This window comes from Perca fluviatilis, chromosome 19 (genome assembly GCF_010015445.1).
Source record: "Perca fluviatilis chromosome 19, GENO_Pfluv_1.0, whole genome shotgun sequence".
NCBI lineage: Eukaryota > Metazoa > Chordata > Actinopteri > Perciformes > Percidae > Perca > Perca fluviatilis.
Window position 1 is genome coordinate 23,373,790 of NC_053130.1, and position 16,387 is coordinate 23,390,176.

At 39.9% G+C, this 16,387-nt stretch overlaps 1 protein-coding gene across 1 annotated transcript; it reads right to left on the bottom strand.

Moving 5' to 3' along the window:
* Positions 1–2,728: 2,728 nt before the first annotated feature.
* LOC120548083 (guanine nucleotide-binding protein G(I)/G(S)/G(O) subunit gamma-4) lies at positions 2,729–16,021 on the bottom strand. The gene is made up of 3 exons (XM_039784043.1): positions 15,580–16,021; positions 14,225–14,330; positions 2,729–4,927 (listed from the first exon to the last, which is right to left on the bottom strand). Exons 2-3 carry the CDS (start codon positions 14,321–14,323, stop codon positions 4,799–4,801), a joined length of 228 nt encoding a protein of 75 aa, XP_039639977.1. The 5' UTR covers positions 14,324–14,330; positions 15,580–16,021; the 3' UTR covers positions 2,729–4,798.
* Positions 16,022–16,387: the final 366 nt, after the last annotated feature.

Here is a 16,387-nt window from a genome sequence, read left to right on the forward strand (position 1 = left end):
AAAATAATAATGTAATGGGAAACACAGGCATGCAACATACTGTATGTCAATGTTATGAGTAGAAATGAAACCGCTCCAAAACAGCATGCTGTGAGTGTAGATAAATAATCTCCTCAGAAATGATTACTATTGTCATGTATTTTGGTACACTTGGGCTCACTGCTCAATCTGGAAAATTGCTTCAGCGCAGATTCTTAGTATTAGATAACCTACTGCCCTAGGGATAATTACTTTCCTGTGCATTATATAATTCTTTTTGGAGTCATATTCATAGATATACTCATTACAATGATTCAGTTCTCTCTCTGCAACACATTATTCATTTCAAAGGAAAGGGCTATTCACAGCATGTTTGGGGTTTCTTAAAAAACATCCTAACATCCTGCTCTGCTGCAGATCTCCAACCCTTGTCTAATTGTGTTGTTTATGTTCTCAACTCTGATTTAACGTTTTATTTACTCGTTGAAACCTATTTATGCTCCATTTGTATTATTGTAGGTGTATGCGTTTTTTTGCTCATTCTCTTTTGTTTTGCAGCGTTCAAAACACTGAGCGCTCACTGCACTTTTCTCTGGATCTATATAGGTTTATTTTTATCTAGTCAGTTCCCAAGGTTCTCCCATGTGCATACCATCTAAATATTGAGGCCTACTTCTTGAATTTCTAATTTTAGTTTTTGGTACATAAAAGTCATATTTTTCTCTATACTACCGAAAGTTTTGTCCCTCTAAAAGTTTTTTACTTATTCGAAAAGATGGTCTAACTGAAGAGGGTGCTGCATGTACAGACTGCAAAGCCTTCTGGTGTATGATTTAGGGCTATATAAATAAAATTGACCTACGGCCCCTGAAAACTTGGTTTTCAATCCTAAGTATTTCATTTATTTTCTTTAACCTCAATTAGTCAAGGCCAAATGACCGACTAACTTTAAAGTAAGGAAAATAGACATGTATTAAAAAATTCACCTATTCCGTTTCATCTCTATTGTGTGGGTGTGGTTGGATCAGATTTTATTGACAGTGACCAAACAACCCACTAACTTTGAAGGTATTCTGATTCAAATGATGATAAAATCTGATTGGTGAATGGAAGTTTGTGACATCACATTTTCCCAATGGAGCCCCGCCTACTTCAAACCGGTGAGTTAAAAAACACAGGAATAAGTAAATAAATACAGAAATCTCTCATGTTAAAAAAAATTGTCCTAACTTTAGGAGACAATTCTGTGTCCATGTGGCAGTAGCTCAGTAGGGAGTTGGGTTGGGAACTGGAAGGTTGCTGGTTCAAGTCCCCAAACAGACCAAAGTATGGTGGTGGACTGGTAGCTGGAGAGGTGCCAGTTCACCTCCTGGTGCCAAGGTGCTCTTGAGCAAGGCACGAACCATGGGCAGCTCCCCCACTTTAACATTTCTCCATTATTGCATGTATAGGTACTGAGCATGTGTGTGTATTTCAGGCCTGTGTGTGATAACAACAGAGTGAAAACATTGTAATTTCCCCTTGCGGGATTAATAAAAGTATACATTATTCATTATACATACATTATGTGGACCCCATCAATCACAGTAAGAAGCTGATTGAAAAAAAAAAAGGTTTTCAGGATCCTTTAACTTGAAATAAATGTAGATAACAATCCACAATACAGCTGTGGCAAGGCTAAAAAAACTCCATCTAACTCTTCTTCTCTTTAATTACATCCTGGTCCTTTGGGATTGGTTCAGAGAAATAAAAGAGATATCTGACTTGCGTTATCAGTGTCATTCATCAAAAGTGTCCATAATGTTTTCTACAATCCGTTCAGTTATTGCCTGTTTTTATAACTTGACCTATGATGGGAAAACAACTGGTTGATTTCCTTGTTTGGCTATGACTTAATTACCCTGGAATACCCCGATTTGAATTTGCTCAGCTAGTCACTCTGGCATTGAGTAATGGTGCTCATTAACGATGCCTTTGTAGCCGAGCTGCCCCAATCGCATCGGTGTATCTGATATAGGCGGGCCAGAGGCGAGCTAAACAGATGACGACAGTTTAATCTACCACCCCGTGTATTGTTGCGATTGGTCGTAGTGTTATCCAATTGCGTGCGGTGAGATATTCAAATGCACGCTTGGTGCCACCCCTCGAGTTGGGCCATTTTAATTACTCATGCCAGACCCTTAATCTTTTGGATTTGGGTCTGGATTCCCAGGCTATGACTTAATAGGCCAAAACAAGCAATTTTGACTCTGATATGATCACCAGACCTTAAAGTGCAGCGAAGTAGTGTCTGAAAAGTGCCTAAAAATAAATAACCAATATCAAACTTGGTAGAAAGTGGGGATTTCAGTCTATTCCCAGGTGACGCTGTAAATGCATGCATGGATGGACACATGAAAAAGCTACAACAGAAAATGTGAATGTTGATGTCAGCGGCTGATACTCTGAATCATTATAAGGTACATTCTTCATGCAACCTGCGGTGTCTGCAGATGTTTTTTTTTTCTCTATCTGCAGTGTAAAAGGCAAACTGGCTAAGGCTGAATTGAATCACAATCCTTTAAAAAAATGCCACAGTGCATGAACAGTGCATCCAGATGGCCTATGGTTCAGCTCAGCCACAGGAGGTCTCCACTACACACCAGAATATCATGTTCATCTGTCAAACCCAGAACAGTTTGCTGTGGCCTTTCAGTGGGATCAGACAGACATAGCTCAAAACGTCAATGAGAGAGACACAAGGCAGAAATATTGAAGACACAGCACATTGGGGTTGCCGTTTTCCTTTAATTCATTTGATCCATCAAAGGATTTACAAAGCCTGCTATTTAAATGCTATTTTATACCAAAACGATAATACCATTCATGAATACAGCTGCACATGGTTGACATATCCGGACTCCAATGAGATTATTATGTGCAGAGTAGCACCCAGAAAGTCAACGAAGAGGCAATATTTCATATCATAATAGTTCTCTCTGTTATAGATAGAAATAAATCCATGCAATATTCATCTCTAGTCATTATATTTATTGTTTCAGATTTGGCACTATCCTTAAGATGAGGTCAGTGGGCGCCCTGAGGTCAGTCTCAGGTTTTTTGTTTTAAGAAGTTAAGACAATAATTATCCTGAAAACAATTTGAGTCCAATAGTTTGTGACAGTCCAGTATCAGTTTGATTCCTAATGCGATGGCTTTTCAAGTACCAAGAGTACATTTCTTTTAATTTTACAGAAACAATAATTCAAAAAGCCTGAACCACCGAAGGGATCATATTATGTAAACCGACCCTTACCATTATTCTTAAAAAATATTCAGATAGTATCAATAATTGCATGATTTATAAATGTGTCATTTTTCTCCTAAGTATCATACAAGCTTAGTAGCACTACACGTCATGTAACTGTCAGTGCTGTGCAACAAATATTCAATAATACTACTGATAATAACAATATTAATAACGATCATAACAATTCATCGTAAAAATTAGCAAATGCTATTCAACTACCATGTAAAGGAAATGTTTCGACAGTGTGCTTATTCTTCCAAAAACAAACAAAATGGGAAAAAAGGCTGTGGGAGCACAGTGTGAAGATCACACTGCTCTCACAGAAATTGGCACTGTAACATACTGTACACTCTAAAAGACTGACGGTCCCTCGGAAACAGAGGGGGTGTCAAAAAAGAGGCAAAAACATGCAGGCCTCTGGTTTGGCATTAATGTCAAAGGCCTTGCCATTCACTCTAGGACAGGCAAAAAGAATCAGGCTCAGGAAACATGCCCAGAGAACCAATGAGGCCGTTAAGGAAATAAGAGGAAAAGATGTCCCGCAACTTGTAAAAATATTCCATTCGGGGGCTACGGGATTAACCGATAGTGTCACTGATTTGAAGAGGATGAAGTATATGAAGAATAAATCAAACATAGCAGCAAAGGCAGAATGCATTAGAGCGGGCCCTGGAAGGAGGTGGCAGATTCATAAATAATTTTTGCCCAAAGGGTTGTTTGCACAGTGATAGCCCTGAAGAACTCATCTCGCTGTTGAAACATTAGCTCTGCACCTTTCAATAAATAGAGAGTCTATTTATTTATTTGCAGCAGAACTCATGTGCAGCTAACTCCTTCTTACAGTAATACCAGAGCAGTTGGCACAAACTGAAATAATTAGCTATGTGAGATAAGGTCTCTGTTTCTGGGCTCTAATCTAAATCGTCTGTGCTGCAGCACTAAAACGAGCGGGTTAATTGTTTGTGACTCTGGAGGCAAACTGAGAGAGAAACCACTAGTGAGGGAAGTGTCAAATTTCAGTAGTACTTTCAGTAAGTGTTGGTACAAATAGTTAAACCTGTGCACTGAAAGCAATAAAAAAACTAACCCAAATTATGTCCAAGAGAATACAAAGATTAATGTTTTTTTGTTTGTTTTTTTAATTCAGATAAAGGGAAGGGAAATAAATGTTTAAAAAAGTCGTAGACACTGGGCAAATTTCTGTTTCCTGAGGCAAGTTAAGATCTAGCACAAGAAAAAGAAAAAGAAAAAAAAAACATATCTCATCTCATTAAGCACTGAGCAAGGCTGTTCTCTAATAACAAAGCAATAACAAACCTATTTAACAAGACATGATACGCTCACTGGGTTGCCAGTTTGGTAGCTGACTCCCCCAAAACCTTCAGCCACCAGGACAGAGCTGACCTACAACAGAGTGTCCACCTGGCAAAAAATCAACTCAACGCCTATGGCCAGTAGCTTTAGGTGTGGTGAAGACAGAGAAGACAGGCAACGCCATGCCTGCACCCGTACAGCTCTACCGGCAGGTCATCAGAGGATGGTGCAGAAGAACTTCTTCTCTCGGAACGGGTTCTCGGAGGCGGGGACGGGCATGATGAGGGGGTCCTCGCGTATGTGGGCGTCGCAGTACGCCATCAGGTCTGCAGCCGCTTTGGAGACCTGAAATGTTTAGAAAAAGTAAAAAAGACGTGATCAGATGATTCTCTCAGTGGTGTAGTCCACGTGATACGCAGGTACATATGCAGTATACCCCCTAAGAAATCTCCAGGAGTTCTATATACTCACCTAAAAATGTGCAATGATACCCAACAACACAGTTTAGGGACAGAACTTTCACTTCAGATATTTGTGTTAACGAATACGGGGTCGAGTGTTGTGACAGCAAACTAAGCTAACACTGCAGAACATGCAGAGAGACTTTTCTCATCTTTCATCGACCCGCTCCTCCCTTGGCGCAGTGCGTAGTGTGTGCGTAGCGACCGGGCCTAAATGCTCCGCCTACACTAACGGCAGTATCCTCCCTTCACTGCACATTTAAGACAAATATAAGTAGCCTATTTTATTTTGTCCTCATTGCTTAGGGGTCAACTTTTGTGATCCAGGGTTAGGTCCCTGATGTGAAAGCCCCCTTACTGCTTTATATTCCATTCATATTTTTGATATATTTTGAATGTCATCTGTGTTTTCCTTCTCATAAGATAAATAAAAGGTATTCCAACCATAAATAAAAAAAAAAAAAATTAAAAAACCCCCAATTTAAATATAAGTTATTACCATTTCAAAAAAACTTTATATGAAATATATTAAAATATTTATATAAAATATATAGCCTGTACATATATGTGGTACAGTAATACCAACTACAATACATTAGACTACACCACTGGATTCTCTGACTAATATATAATAATGCAATGAGTGTTTTGCTGAATGACAATAAAAGGAATCTTGAATAACTATTACACAAACTTAAGATGTATGTCTACCGGAGGATCACAAAGATGTCTTCTTCACATGACTCCATCTCTTTACCGGAATCTTTAATTTAATTAAAGTTTGGGAACAATTACAATTAAAACTTAGTCACACTTTTCTCCACTTTTTTTTATTTACAACATTTTCAGCTAGCTTGCCTTCATCAGGGTGGTGTCTGAGGTTGTTTCCGGGTTTTCTGATATATTATTCATCAGTCATACGACATAAAAGTTCAAATCCGGCCGTGGACCTTTGCTGCATGTCTCTCTCTCTCTCTCTCCCCATCTTTTACTCTCATCTCTCCCTGTTACTATCTAATAAACTAAAAATAATACTGCACAGTAGATGCTGCAAGTGGATTTTCTTTAGATTGATATACATTTTATAGGTAAAGTGTTAAAGTTCCTATGACATGCTGCTTTTTTGGATGCTTTTATATAGACCTCAGTGGTCCACTAATACTGTATCTGAAGACTCTTTCCCGAAATTCAGCCTTGGTGCAGAATTACAGCCACTAGAGCCAGTCCCACAATGAGCTTTCCTTAGTATGTGCCATTTCTGTGTCTGTAGCTTTAAATGCTATTGAGGAGGGGGGGGGGCAAGGTGGAGGGTGGGGATGTGGCATAGATAGAGTAGGTCTAGACCACACTCTATAATTCACAAGGACCCAACAATTCCAGTGATGGGTTTAGATGATCTTGTATTTTGTTTTAGGTGGATAAAGCATGGAGTACTGGAGAAGAGTTGTGCGACATCTTGTGTTTTAATTTTAATAGACTAATTACACTGAAGCTCACGCTGGTCTGCAACCCGCTCTGTGTTCCTTCTCAGAGAAAATGTTTTCGTAGCTAAACATGCACCAGATGAGACGTCCAAAATCTGGATGAATGTTGCATGGCTCTTTTTTTCTGTTTCTGTTTCGTCAGTGCCTGCAGCGAGTGCACTGATGCCTGTTACCTCAGCCTCGGGCAATAAGAAGAGACAGCTCATCGGGATGATTGACAGGTGTTAAGGCGGGACATTGACCAGCTGAGGGAAAAGGAGGATGGGACTAACAACACACTTTCTGCCTCAAGGCGAAAAGTTGTGTGTTGCATTTTTCAAAGTCAAACAGTGACTATAAATTTTACAGTAGGGCCAGACTGCATGTTAATGTAGATTTCTACTCAGGAGCCGAGTGGGAGGTTACGGGAGGGGAGGCCACAAATGGCGAACAGAGGAGCAGCTGTATCAGAGGGACGGCGAGGGCTCAGGGATCTACGTGGAGGACAGAGCCATCTGATCTCCTGTGTGCCATTTCACCTCACCCAAGAGAATACAATGCACAAAATCCATCATGCTGCCTATCAGCTTTAGCCTTAAACATGGATCATTACAGTATCATTTTTACAGTCTCACATCGTAAAATAATATGTCTAAAGGGTTGTTCAGGTGCTGAGATTTCTGTATTTTAAAAAGGAACGATAAGGCTGTTGTTATTCAACATTTTTCTTACTGACAACAAATCCCATGAAAACACCAAACAATGCGTTTGTCAGTCTCTCAATTCTTTCAGACTTCCCTATGTGGCTCTCCGCTGCAAGCCCATTCGTGTCCACTGAAGATGTAAATCTATTAAAAACGGCTCTCAAATATATATTTTTACTCAAAAAAAGAAAGAAAAAAGGCTCAGACATTTCTTAAAACAACAGGGCACTGTAGTTTCTAACAAATAGTAAACAGTGCATTTGTTGGGGACTATTTTCAGCTGTGGATTAACACACATTTGGTCCGGTGCGACAATGTGACTCATGTTTTTAATAGTAGGAGAGGGAAATGAGGTATACAGTATCAGGCTTTGGATGAAATACTTGGTTTTTGGTCTTTTCATGGTATTTGATGATAATAAATATCATATTTAGTCTATCCTTTTAACTTGTTAGACACATTTCCATGTCACAATATACAGTTATTTTAGAATACCAGAAATTCAAGCAAAATCCCTTCAGGTTTACTTACTATATCTTTGCCTCAGTGGTTCCCCACCGAGTGTTCGGGACACTAGATGCATCTAGGAATCATTCAAATGAATCATTCTGAGAAGGAGGTCTTTGCTTCATTTTAAGGGTTCACATAAAGCAAAAAGTTTGGGAACCACTAAGGTACTTCATGCCGTACCAGTTAGTTAGTTTGAAACAAGATTAAGAGTCCACACCCATGCTAGCAGCTCTGTGAGGTGGCACCTATAGTTTTATATACAGTCAATGACCTGCACTAAATGCTAACGCCAGCAAGCTAACATGCCCACAATGACAACATGCAGATGTTTAACAGGTATAATGTTTACCAGGTTTACCATGAACTGATCTGATCTAATCTAATTGGGTGATTAAGGTCATAATCAGAGCTATTATATTAGTCACATTAGAAGAGAGTTATATTAAAAATGATTTGCTCACTTAAAAGACACAATATATTTCAAATGATTAATTATTTTAGCTGCATGTTTATTTAAAATGTCTGTCTCTATTTGACCTAATTCAGGCAGTAATCGGAGTCTGCACAAAGTGGGAACACTAACAAAGCCTTCTCTTGCAATACACCTAAACAGTTTAATTATTCTCCTAATCAAAGTAAATGCAATAATTATATAATTATGTAACTGCAGCCAGGCTTTCTGCAGAGAACAGGAGCCCCACAGGACAAGAAGTGGTATTGCACCGCGTGTGTCATTAGGCCCAGACTGACTGTAATTACACTGCAGCCCCATGATGGAAGGAGAGTCCTTCTAATTAGCACAGATCACATTCCTTTGGCTGATTGAGCAATTCATGAGAATGTGGTGATCCCTCAATCAGCAGCACAGAGACTCCTCTCGTCACTGATACACACTCTCCCGCATCATGTCCCTTAATTAAAAAAGGGATCGCCAGACGTGGCTCGCTTAGTTTAACTCTCTGTACTTTTCTCTGCTTTTATTTGCGTCCACATTCTACTTGAGTGGCTGTTTTTTTGAGAGCGTTAATAAAGAATGAACGCGATGAACCTCATGTGCCAAGTGGTTATTAAAGCACAAACAGCTGCGTGCCTTTCAATCATACAACTGCTGCTGCTGAGAAAATAATACAGATGTGAAATGATGCTGCTACCCTACTATCAGTTTTTAGAGGGACACACCAACTATCCCATCTGATGACTTCAGTTATTTTTTCACTTTTGAATTAGCAAAAATGTAATATAAATTAAATATATTAATATATTAAAATGAAACGTATAACTGCTTAAAGGACAAAGTCGAGCGTTCTCTGGGATTTGTTTTCATGCTAATCGAATGTTACCAGTTTCATCGCAAACCGCTAATTAGCTTATAACACTAGTTGTCGAGGCACGGGTAAAAATAAAAATAAATCGCTATTTCTATACCATTAACAAGGCTCAAAATAGCACCACACTTCCACGGTAGCATAATGAGGGTCCCTACATGTAAACCGAAGTATTGAGAACTTTGTAAGTGTACAGACAGTTTATTAAAAAGACCGTTCGAGTATACAGGCGGGCGCCATCTTGGGAAAACAGTCACGACCAGTCGAACGACGAACGCCGTGCTTGAGCTATATTACTGGTTACTGGTTGCACGGCGTTCGTTGTTCGACTGGTGCGATAAAACTGGTCACATTTGATTAGCATGAAAACAAATCCCAGAGAACGGTTGACTCGGTACACATGCGTTATTAACCCCTAGGTTCATTTTGCGCCGGATTTGTCCTTTAAGGTCTAATGCGACCTGCTGTTTTCATCAGTGGACGCATTTCTCCTCCTTAATGAGTTCATTAAGTTTTTCTTGGAACATTATTATAGCTAATAATTTATTGAGAAATAAGAGTACTGATACAAAGTAAAATCGTATGTGAACCCAGTACCTCTTGCCAAATATTTCATATTAAAAAGGTCCTTACAGTTAGCTGAAAACCATGTCACATTATTATAAATGCCATGTTTTTATTTTAAGAGATCAGAAGTTTAGGGCTGATTAAACACTCACACATCTCATTGAATGAACTCAAATATGTTTGACAAGCAAAGAAACTTGGCTGTTTAGCTTCCTATAAAAATAAATAACAGCTTTGTCTCTGACAAGTTGAAGTTTTAGTTAAACTTGCTAAACGATTTTCACACTGCAGATTTCTTATTTTGAGTGCAAATGAATGGCAATATTGATGTGATTTGGCCTCAACTTACTGCTTTGTGCTGAAGTCAGGGGATTTATCCTTTTTACCATTACCATTGATTGGGCTTGAATTTAATACTGTATTTTCTAAAGAATATTATGAAAAGTTGGTTGCAATATTGCATGTTTTCTGTTTAAGGTAATATTTCTGTTGCACATATTTGAATCCACTAAAAGTAACATTTTCAAAAATATGGTAATGTTGCTTTTACAGTCAATGAGAAAATATCTTCTTGATTGATATGATAATAGATGATTAAAAGTATATTAATTCCAACTCTCCTCATTAGAAAATATGTCAATATCAGATTTTTTTTTAAACGAGACCAAAAAGTCAACTTGTAGGTTAAAATGTAGGTCTTCCTGATACATCCTCCAAACCCTGATTACACGTTGGGGATAATCACTTTGGTTTTTTTGAGGAGTTATTTTTTTGTGAGCAGCCTTTGTTGTGCTGAGTAGGGATGGCAGGCTTCCAGGCTTCGGCTATAATGCTGAGTGAAAAGCTTCGGGCTGTGGGGCAATCATTCCCTGAGCACATGAGGAGCATACCAAATGAGATGACGACACGGCCTTTTAAGTTGCACAGGAAGTAATTCATGAACAGTGTAAGAGCCGCCACTTCACACGTCAGATACATATTCATGAAAAATAGCCATTTATTGGGGTAAAAACATCCTGCAGTAAAAATACTGACTTCTAGAAAGGGTTCGATCTAATGAATGGACTGTAGAAATTTCTATTTACAGTAAGAATATGATGACAATATTTTAAAGCATGGGGACTGACCTCAACCATAAAGAGCATAATGGGCTTAAAAGTAAATATTTAAGCAGGTGTTGTTTGATGAGGACACATGCTCTTCTTTATGAGGCCTGAACTGCTTCACAATAAGAGTCTAGTGGCGCTGTAAGAGGTTATGGATATCAGGAATATGATTATTATGAGCGAACACTTTACATGTCCACATTGTCTTTGCTGCAACCGGGAATTTGAACCAGAGACTTTAAGCTCGCAAGCCTGCTGCACACTTGCCGAAATCAAACACTGGCAATGTAAGATGAGAAGAAGCCTGCATGAGTAAGTGCTCACAATATCTATGATCACACTCAGAAAAGATGGCCCAAATTGGTGTCAGTAGTGGTCAACAATCACCGAAGCCCAGCATGCCTCTGGGTTCATCCCTCACAGTTACCACATTGGTGCCACTTGGGTCTCCCAGCTGTGCACAGTGGATACACTCTGACAGAGAGGCGGCGATACCGGTGCTTTCGAGGTGAACTAAGGCTTCATGTGACGTTTGTCAGAAGAAGTTGCACTAAACTAAGCTGAGAAACATTTTGTTGTCAACTCGCAGTCGGCTGTTAAAAATAAATTACGGAAAATCTACTTGTGGTTGATAATGAATGTATATATATATACACGTGAAAAAACCTTTATGGCGCCAGAGTGTGCTGAATAAAGTCAGATAAATTGCCTCAAGTGATATCACTTGAGTCAGTGTTGATTAAGGCTGAAGACTACAAGTTTGAAAATGAATAACCATCTATAGCTGCTAGAGGCTCAAGGCTACATTCGCCGCTACTAGCATAACACACCTGAATCTCTGTCAGAACTGTCGGCGACCAAGTTGCATTGTGGGAGATGTAGGCTCAAGGTTTTGATAAGGAGGAATAATGTGTGGGATATAAAAGATGATATCTCTGGTTCTGTTGTATAGATTTTGATCCTCTTTTTGTTTTAAACTGTCGGACATTGTTAGGTGTGTAGCGCTGAATCGGTGGAATACTCTTTTACAGAACAGAGACTCCATGAAGGAAAAAGACATGACGTTGGTAATGGTTTACTGCTACTGCATCAGCTAATTCAATATATTGGTTAATGGATTCATAATGCACTGAGATGGCAACTAATGCACAATAGTGCACAACATAACATGAGGACCTCATCTAGAATTGTTTTGGTGTTTTTATTTTGGAAAATACACTGGCGGAGAGTTAGATGAGAAGGTCAATACCACTCTCACGTCTCACTCTTCAGAATATATAAAGCTGGAGAGAGCAGCTGGTTAGCTTAGCTTAGCATACAGACTGTAAACAAGAGGAAACAGCGAGTCTAGTGGTAACAAAATTCACCTTCCAACACCTCAAAAGCTCACTAATCAACATTGTTGTTATATCTTGTTTGTTGAAATTGGTAAATTTTTTAAAATGTTTTATAGGGGTTTGTTTGCAGGCCTATTTCTTGGCCAGGAGCCGTCACTTCCAACCAAAGCAGCTATAATGAAATATAATGTGATAATTAATGATCTTTGTAGTTGATGGTAGGAAGATTTTTTGGTTACACTTTACTTGAAGGTATCTACATAAGAGTGACATGACACTGTCATGAACGTGTCATAAACATTATAAACAAGTTCTTAATTTTTATGACATAACGCTTCTTTTAGTACGTGTTATGGTTTAGTATAGAAGTTATGGTTAGGGTAAGAGTTAGGGTTAGGCTTCATGTGTCATAACAGTGTGATGTGTTCATGACAGTGTCATGTCACTCTTATGTAGATACCTTCAAGTATAGTGTTACCGATTTTTTTTTACCTTTGGACAGCTGTTTCCCCCTGTTTCCAGTCTTTATGCTAACTATGCTAACCGGTGGCTGGCTGTAGCTTCACATTTACTGTAGACATGAGATTGGCATTAATCTTTTCATTGGGATCTCAGCAAAAATGTAAATAAGTAACTTTCTTTTAATTTAGTGTTTGGAGGTTTAAAGCACGTGTAGTTTGTGACAGAGGAGGTGATGGCTAAAGCTCAAGCGCAAAAACCCGACTTGGTCCTCTCGAAATTTTCCCTGATGAAGGTTTAAAGGTCGCATGACATGGTGCTCTTTGGATGCTTTTATATATACCTTAGTGGTCCCCTAATACTGTTTCTGAAGTCTCTTTCCCGAAATTCAGCCTTGGTGCAGAATTACAGCCACTAGAGCCAGTCCCACAATGAGCTTTCCTTAGGATGTGCCATTTCTGTGTCTGTAGCTATTGAGGGGGGGGCAAGGGAGAGTGGGGGTGTGGCCTTGACCAACTGCCACTTTGCTCCTTTGAAAGCCATGATGTCTCTCTCTCATGGGTGGGCCAAATTCTCTGGGCGTGCAAAGCAGAGAAAGGGGAGGTAACCTTGCTTGTTATGACCTCATAAGGAGCAAGATTCCAGATCGGCCCATCTTTCATTTTCTCAAAGGCAGAGCAGGATAATCAGGGCTCGGTTTAGACCTATCTCCATTTCTAGCCACTGGGGGACCATAGGCAGGCTGGGGGAACGCATATTAATGTTACCTCACAAAGTGAAATTGTCACGCCATGGGACCTTTAAAGGATAAGGCTGGCAATATTCTATAATGTTGTTATTGTCAACAAATCTGATTAAAAGGACCAAAACAAAAAATGTCTCAGTCCGTATCCAAAACCTTCCAAGCCTCTCAGACCCCATTTGTTCCAACTGAAGAAGTACATCTTTTAAAAAAAAAACACTCATGAATATATACTTTTCAGTTAACAGCTAAACAGTAGTAGTAGCAGCAGTTAGTAATTTCCCATAACAGCTGGGCAATGTAGTTTTTAATCAAACTTTTTTCACACAGAACTAAATAGTTTAATAATAAGGGACTAATTTAAGCCGCGGAATAATACACGTTTGGTGCACTAGTGAGTAATTAGAGCAGCAGGTCAGTGTACAGTATGTGGGAGTGAGTCACTATAAACTACAGAGTTCATCGTGATGAAGGAACATGTCAGCCAGGGCAACGGTGACAACAATAACATCAGTGTTTCAGTCTGGCTGTTGGGTTAAATAAATGATTATTTTCATTGTATTTTGTGTGCAAATTTTAAGCAGTGACCGGCAAGTATGATAATGTTCCCAATTCTAAGCGCGCCATTTTTTGTTTTTGCTTTGTTCCGACATTAAATGAATAAACATTAAATGTTTGCTAGGAGCTGAAAACCGTCACTCATCAAGAAGAGGATATTGTACTGCTCTGACCGCTCCATGTGTCTTATGGGTGGATGCACGGATTCTTAGCCATGATTTTAGCACATGTATCATCTTAATATACACACCTAACAAAGCTTGTAGTTGCATAAAATGACAATATGCAAAGCTTCCAACAATTTTGTTTGTTTGATGGAGTTTTTAGAATAAAATATTGCATAGTTGGTAAAAATAGAAACATGCAAATACATTTGCTCAAAGATGCAGGTAAAAATAATAAGCCTGTACCTTTATCCTATCCATGCAGGCCTCCATCTTCAGCTGCTCCACAGCTTTCCTGGCATGGGAGATGCTGGCCGTGCTGTTGTTGGCGATACCGTCCTTCATGGTGCTCCTGTGACGCCAAACACAGGCACAAAGGGAGACACGTATGTACATCAGTAGTCAATGAACATCACATTAAATCCACAAAGCAGCATCCCCTCTGGCAATGTCCCTAACCCCCCCTTGGAGCAGCCATTCTCTGCCACAACCTTTTTATTTAAAAGGACCCATTTTGTCTGGGAGAATCTGTTTTACAGCAGCAAAGCTCCATTTTATCTAAAGAAAGAGCTTAAAAGGCAGCAGCTGGACAGCGGTTTGTCATTTCACAGTCAGTGCTCATGCATGATTTTTTTTAAGCTATTCTTATTTGCTCAAGGGCTTTGCTCATGAGCACTTCAGCAAACCTCAGTTGCCTCGTTTCCTTTGAACGATCGGTTCTCGGGACCTTTGCAAGGGAATCAAACCTGCAACTTTTCTTCCTCTGGAGGAGATCTGTCCACTCTTCGCCCTCATCCTCTCAACTTTCTCCACAACGTGCATCAATGCAACTGCAGTGGATTTAATCTGCTCCATTGCAATCAGCCTTTCTGTGCATCTATCAATGTAATTGACTAAATCTTGCTCTCATTTTAGGCCCCTTGACCCCCTCACTCCTGAAATGTCCCATTTTGGCAGAGAGCACAGCAGAGATGACACTAAACCACAGCTGTGTTTTATAATAATGTGCATGAACATATAAAGCAATTCACTGAGGTGGGGTGCTGCTGAATCTATTCACACTCAATGTGGATTTTTTGTGTTATTTTTTTTCATTTTCGCTGCATGAATTTAAATTGTATTTGTGCAGATATTATGAAGGAGATCTTTTGAATAGGGGGATGCAGACGGTGAATTCATTTTCCAATCCCACCCTTCATAGCTCTATAAAGCCAATTTATAGTTTTTAATCACACCCTCGTAGGAAGCTACCAGGCCTCTTCCATTTAGGTTTCCCTTCGATTCGTCCATCCTGTAGCTCACGCGGCTGCATTTAGGGCTTTAACGGGATCGATACCGTTTTATCCGAATGTAACGATGCTAATTATTGATGCAGATCTGTCAAACATGGGCGACTCTTATTTCTAAAGGGATTCAATTGTGGACACACGCCGTGCGAGCTGCGGGCCTGGTTAGAGCAGAAAACAGCAAAGCACACATCATGAAAAAACAAACAAATGATTTTCCATGAAGGAATAACATACAAATAATCTATTGATGCTTCGCTGCGTTGCTCGGCTATGAGCAGATTAATGTAGCCTAGGCTACAGCCGCCGACCTACCTGAAATGTGCAAATGGTTTTCCAATTTGGAGAATTCCGGGTTGACTCCACCCAACACACACACACGCACACACGCACACACACACAAAAAAAAGAGGATCTGTCAAATATCAAATGATAAGAGGAAATCCCAGCCTCGTTTCGGTCTGGACTAAACCCGAGGAGGTAAATCCTGGCGTTTTACTTTCGCCTCAGCGGTTGGCTCAGTGTGAGTCGTGCGTATTCCGTGTAGGAAGATGAGATCCAAGCGGTGAGGTCTTGGTGAGCACCACGGCTGGACTCGGAGAGATGTAAACGCATGCAGCAGGGGGGGAAACCTCTGTATGACGATCAGATACAGGCTGTGGGGCAGGGAGCACTCGATCAGCGGACCAGGAGCTGCAGCAGCAACAAGGCAGGATGCGTTTCTACTGTACAAACTGGCCCTAAACGCACCGAGACGCTCCATTAGTCGAATTAGGATCTGCTGATTTTCTAATTTGCTTTATTGCTGCAGAAGGCACCTGAGATGTGCAGGCTTCCCAATATTATTTTTCCATCAGCTTTGACATCACCGGGTAACCCCCCCCCCCACCCATAGTAAAAACTGCAGGGCCTCTTCCATAACACCACCACTCATTGTGGGAATTTACATCCAAAAATCTTGATTCCATCTATTTGAATCATAATCATTCCTCCTCCCCCCCCGCCCCTAGTCATGCTTCTGATCTAATACAGTCATTTGTGCAGCTCCACCTAGGTTTCTTCTCGCTATAGATGCCCCTGAACGCACCACACAAAGTAAGCAATGGACACAAATGACAAGATG